At 39.2% G+C, this 6,000-nt stretch overlaps 2 protein-coding genes across 7 annotated transcripts in view; one reads left to right on the forward strand and one right to left on the reverse strand.

Moving 5' to 3' along the window:
- The window catches only part of LOC149088632 (serine/threonine-protein kinase Genghis Khan-like), an 87,078-nt gene extending 86,126 nt beyond the window's left edge, over window positions 1–952 (reverse strand). For 5 of the 6 annotated variants that reach the window (XM_089248286.1, XM_089248284.1, XM_089248285.1 and 2 more), the window contains exon 1: window positions 495–932. The gene's annotated coding sequence lies outside the window, so the exon portion shown is untranslated. Of the gene's footprint in view, window positions 1–494 lie in introns of all 6 variants that reach the window. The other variant, XM_089248287.1, reaches the window with a different exon arrangement.
- Window positions 953–3,039: 2,087 nt separating this feature from the next.
- Window positions 3,040–5,431, forward strand: LOC149088633 (uncharacterized). Its single transcript, XM_089248303.1, has one exon. It carries the CDS (start codon window positions 3,109–3,111, stop codon window positions 5,368–5,370), a length of 2,262 nt encoding a protein of 753 aa, XP_089104429.1. The 5' UTR covers window positions 3,040–3,108; the 3' UTR covers window positions 5,371–5,431.
- Window positions 5,432–6,000: the final 569 nt, after the last annotated feature.

Here is a 6,000-nt window from a genome sequence, read left to right on the forward strand (position 1 = left end):
CCCAGTCGCCAAGTCACCATTGGTGACTAAAAAATTTGTACTGACACCTGAAATTTTCCATATCTGATCACTAGCTCGAGCAAAATACACTTGGCTCCTAAAATATCCAGTCAGTGTATAGATTTTTTTTTTTTTTTTTGTCTCAATTTGCTCACTATACCCTGGGAAAGTCTCAAGAAATGTCATTTTCGACCTGTTTCTCGCAGCGTAAAGATCTCACCGACATGTCAAGCCCTAGTTCACTACAACGAAATAAAAAAAAACTGTCATTACCGATACTTCGCAGTATCCGATTTCGTTATAAGCGGGCTGTATGTATGTATGTATCACTACACGTCAAAACAGTCCTATACACATAGAAAATTCATCACAAAAACAAAATAATTTTCGGTTTTCAAGTACTCGATCCGAACCCCCCGGCGTATAAGCAGGATCGGACCAAGCTTTTTATCTTGAATTCATTATATATAAAGTATTCATCACTTCAAACTTACTTGAACGATCTCATGAATAATCCAATCTAGAGATGAATTCAAAAAAGTCAATAACAATTCAAACTTGTTTATTATGGAGTTGGATTATAAGGGTTTTTCTTTTCCTATAAATAGGAGAAATAAAAGAGAGACCGGAACTTGTGGGGAGCTGCACAACACACACACACACAGTGATGATATATTAGAGAAATTTCCCCGATTGATGCATTAAATATGAAGACTGCGCCGACGAGCAGAAAAAAAAAATGAAAGACCTTTTTGTTGATTAAATGCCTCTCTCTCTCTAAAACGATCTAAACCAGACGATTAAAAACAGTCAATCGAAAACAACTACTACTCGGAGAGAGAGAAAAAAGAAAGATGTTATCACTGCATTTGTTTAAAAGTCCTCACACCCGAAATTAATTGACATGGCGAGATTAAAGACTGGAACATACCAGCACGCGCTGACTTCATCTGGTAAATTAGAGCCAATCAGCAACCAGATCTGATATGAATCTTTCTCAATCGTGATTGAAAACTGGATTTTGATTCGTTGGGAATCATACGCTTCTGAAAATATATGAAAGTTTGAGAAAAGGGGAAAAAATATTTTTTTTCTTGTCGAGTTTTCCTTCTCACTGAAGTTTTTCAAGTGAGCAAAAATTTATTAACTTTTTTTTTTTCTTAATTCAAAATATTTCGAAAAAAAATGATAATATGTGTCTGACCATATTCTAAATAGACAAGAATGGTACTTATTAGTCGCGAAAGAGAAGTTGCCAAATAAAGCTTGGTTTTCCTAGGAATATGTTTTTCGCGCAGAGTGAACCGAATTAGACTATTTCGCGCCGACAGAAACGTGTTACATAATCACGCTACGCGTTTGTGTTTTCCTAGCGAGGCGCATCAGATTTTGATCAGATCAGGGCGGGTATGTAAAGTATATGACTTTGGCATGAGCTTCTCTGTCGTCTGCATGCTCCGGTTTGAAGAAGGAAGGAAAAGAAAACACAGAAGAGTGAAGAGAATATCGGCGAAACCACGGCGCACGACGCATTTGACTCCTCCAGAAGCAGTCGGCCAATCATGCCCGACGTAGAGCGCTGTCGTCAGGCGTATTGCGCTCTGTAGGAAAACAGTCATGCTGCTTTTCTTACTGGTGAGTGGTTGGCGTGTCGCGCTGGGCGAATCACGTTGCGCGCGGCACAAGAAACCTGCCCCTAGGAAAACCCGGCTTAATGGCAAAGTTGCCAATTATTGCTGGGATTACCTGAAAGATGACCATGTTATTAGTTTCAGAAAATTCGGAATTTCAAATTTTGCAATTGAAGAAGGTCAGATGTTTTCAGTGTCAATAAAAAAAAAGTTTTTCAAAGACAGTTGCTCAAACCACTGAGCTATTCGGAAAGGTTTACTTCTAGCTCCGTGGCTCAAATTATATCAATTACTTTAAATAAATATATCGTAGTTTTACTTCAAACCTGTAAAAAAATACTTTTTGGGATACGAATGTGTCCCGTATCGTGATTTTTAGAAAAATATAGTAAAAAAAAAAGTATTCATATATTTTTTTGAAATGAAAGGATATTGGCATTTCACACTAACTGTTCATTCAGAATAAAATGACTAACAAAAATTGAAAAAAAAACTATTACTTTGTTATGGATGTTTGTATGTCACCGTGTCATATGGTCATTGCATTAGAACAGTCGCGAATTTTTGTTTTCATGGGATCAAGGCGTCATCTAGTGACGGCACGAGAAACTAATCTTGTAGAATTTCTTGTTGAAGCCTTGTAGAATTTCTTGTTGAAGAAGTAGAGGCAAAGTCGCTTGTAAGTTAATGCAGCTTTGCTTGAAGGAGAAATAAGGTTATATTTATAAGAGTATATTTCTCTTAATGGTTGAAGCAGCTCAGTTGGGTTTTACCCTGGCAGCTAAAGCCCTAAATCAGCGGTTCTCAACCGGGGCTCCGCAGTGAATCAAGGAAAATAAAATAAATCAATATATTTGATAGATAATTAAAAAAAAAAGAGGTCTCCAGGGGGTTCCGCCATAAAAATTATATACAAAAAGGGCTCCGAAATGAAAATTACATACTTTTATATTGCTCCACGAGTGAAAGAAGGTTGAGAACCGCTGCCTCAAGTAATACTAAAGTTGAAGAAGCTCATTAATTATAGTGAGGAGTCCATCAATAATGAACGGTGACGGATGGTGCTGCCATCTATATTTAGACTTCACGGGTCTTCAATACCAATTTATCCCATTTTTCGGATCTTTTTGAATATGGAAACCCGTTTCATAAAATCTGGAAATTCTAGCAGGTAATTTTTTTTTGTACTTCAGAAAATTTCACAAACACACACCAACAGATATATAAATGGAGTTTTTTTTCACATATCCACAACTCTCAGTGCGTGATCTAAACTTGAGTGACGAATCAAAATCCTTCGTATGTCAGTAGTCTCTTGATGAGCGTGTAAGAGATCTATTTCGATTGGTCGAAATGATCCACTGGTATCTGTCATTTAAAAAGTTTCGCTTGGAAGTAAAAAAAACCAGCCCAATGTCATTTGTTTACTAATTTTCACATCCAATCAACATTCTTGGCTTGCGAACTGTTTCACTGAATGAGAATGGCTTGCTGTGTCCCAGGATGTGGTAACACCAAAGACATCAACAATAAAACTTTCTTCGAGTTTCCATGTGATCCGTATTTAGCATCGAAGTGGACTAGAAGCATTAACGTGTCCATAGCCAACAATAAGTTGTTCTCGTTTAGGCCAGATTCGGACGCCGTTGTGTGCAGCGACCATTTCTTGTGTACAGATTTCCGTCCTAATTTATACAACAGAATATTGAAACCCAACATCATTCCCACAGTTTTTGTAAAACCATCACAGCATATTGTCAAACCCGTACAAGACATTGGTGCGAAACGTAAAAGTGTCGCCCCAACGTTTCCAACAATTGTCAAAGTTGCCAAACCTGGTGGGCATGATTGTCAAACGCTCGAGACACCACATAATGTCAAGGAGAAGCTACAGAACAATATTGCGCACACGCTTCTCAAGAATGCTGGGAAAAATTATCTCCACGTGCCTGTAAACACAGCATCCAGCGCTCTCGACGAAGTGAACGTTTCTACGAGAAATGAAATGTTACCCAAGGGTAGTGAGAATAACGTCTTTACTGCTCCAGCTAAGCCGAACGTGCATAGAACACCGATTAAGCGGAAAACATGCCATACCCAGAATCAGAAATCATCCTCTATGAATTTAATCGAAATCGGACCGAGCACTTTCCTAAAAATAAATCCTGATGTCATAAAAGTAACGGAAAAGGTTACTCCCGCTGGTAATACGGTACTACAATTCACCATGAATACACATTCAATGGACGCTAGTAATTTATTTCATGTTGCACCGACTGTCATTGCACAATCTCCATTGCCAATAAAGCTTGAAACAGACAGCGGATCATCTAATAATTCTGCCGTGACAGAAGCCGATAATGTGCCAAAAATCATGTCTTTGAGTTCAAGCAAACAGGAAGTTTCAGTTCCTTCCGCGAATGGCAGTGTTAAAAACGATTCAATGCTGGAATCTTCAAATTCTGGTAATAAAGAGAATGTGATACACGAGGCTCTTTCAGCCAATAGTAACGTGAACTTCCAATCTCCGGCCTTGTTGACTACAAGTTTTCCAATAAGACATTCGGAGATTTCATCAGCGGAGAAACAAGCACGGTATTTCAAGGCCTTGAAACAGAAGAATCGACAGATACACTCACTGAGGACTAAAGTATCAAAACTGACTAAAAAACTAGAAGAGATCGAGACCAAGTGTATAGTGCAAGAAAGGCAGCTTAATTTTCCGAGCATGAAAAGACTGAAAGTGATTAAGAAGAACGCAGAAGAAGGAGATCCGCATGCAACTTTTATTTTGGAGCAGATCCGTGGATACTCCCGAAATGTCCAAGTACGGTGGTCAGTCACAACTTTAAATCAGTGTAGTGTATGGTGCCGCAAAGCTCCATATGCTTATGAGTTTTTCAAGAAAGCAGATCTTTTCAGACTCCCAGCTTTAGCCACTGTCAAACGATACCTCAAGAGCCATCCAGATGTTACATCTCAAATCAAGAATCGTACTTTGAATGTTCCCGGGCTTAATTCTGAAGACAGCTCTTCCGATTTTGAATTTGATGATGAAGATAATGAAGGTGAGGAAGGATTAGTAGATGAGGATGGCGATGGTATCAAAGCTACGACCAGCTCACCGAAATCATCCATAAGTGTGACAAAAGATATTCAGGAAACGAATGTGCTTCACAGTAATAACACAGTTAATCCTGAAGTAAGCATCCTTCCAAATGCGGCAGTGGACTTCAACTCGTATATCAATGCTGGGTTGAGTACCAAAACTGTCAAATCTACAATAATAACTGATGAACATGTTTCTACAGTGTCAACAGTCGAAAATGTAATGAGCACCACAGATGTTGTAAGTGACATCAACAGAACAACGTTTGTTGTGACGCATCAAAATAGCACAGACCCTGAAAAGAACATAATATCTTTGGATAGCGAAGCCATAGTACCAGTTTCGACTTCCTTGGGAGAATCTGTGACTAGTCTGAACTTGAACGGGCAAGAAATAGTTTTACAACCGGGCAATGTCATACAGCTGAATGCTGCATTCGAAAATGGCAGCGATTTTGAGAATCAATACTTTGTTATAAATAACACAGATGAAACGTCGTCTAACGATCATCAATATAGCGTTGGCCATCCTGTTTCATTCGTGATACAGCAGGGTGAAGATCAAAATCAGATCGTCTATGTTACGGAAAGCAACAGTGACACTCAGAGTATAGCTACCATTTCAAATTGAATATGACTCATTTCACATATAAAATCTAGAGCATAATTTTAAAATAAAACCAATACGGCAATTATGTAGTGCATAGTTTCCCAACCTTTTTTGTCCCATCGCCCCCCTCTTCAGAAATTTTTTTCTCCCAGTGCCCCCCAACGCAATCTCACCCATCGAATCCTATGCTATACCCGTAGCTTCTACCGCCACCCCTGGAACATTCCATCACCCCCCTAGGGGGCATTAACGCCCACGTTGGGAATCACTGATGTAGTGCCTGACCTGTCATCGGGTTTCTTGTCATGAAATGGAGTTGAAATCTTGTGTTGGATGCAATTTATCCTAAATCTTGACACAAGTTTTACATTGTTCTTTTCAAAATCAAGACCTACATTACAGCACCATGCCAGGTCTACCTCGGTCCTTAGTTGGCTGTCTCTACTTATTTTACGTAGAAACTATACTTTTCAGCAGCTCATCCAAGTTCTCAGGGCCGTCTTAAGAGCATTATGGGCCCCCCCCCCCCCCCGTGCCAAGTGATTTTTCTGAGGCTCTACCTGGCAAATTTTAGAAAAATTCAACTACTTCTCATTTTTCTGAAGCCCCTAGATTGTGCCCGGGTAGGTCCCTGCATTAACACTACATGTT

The sequence above is a fragment of the Pholcus phalangioides genome, unplaced genomic scaffold, assembly GCF_987345545.1.
Source record: "Pholcus phalangioides strain wild (caught in Gottingen) unplaced genomic scaffold, Ppha-v1.0 ptg000003l_1, whole genome shotgun sequence".
NCBI lineage: Eukaryota > Metazoa > Arthropoda > Arachnida > Araneae > Pholcidae > Pholcus > Pholcus phalangioides.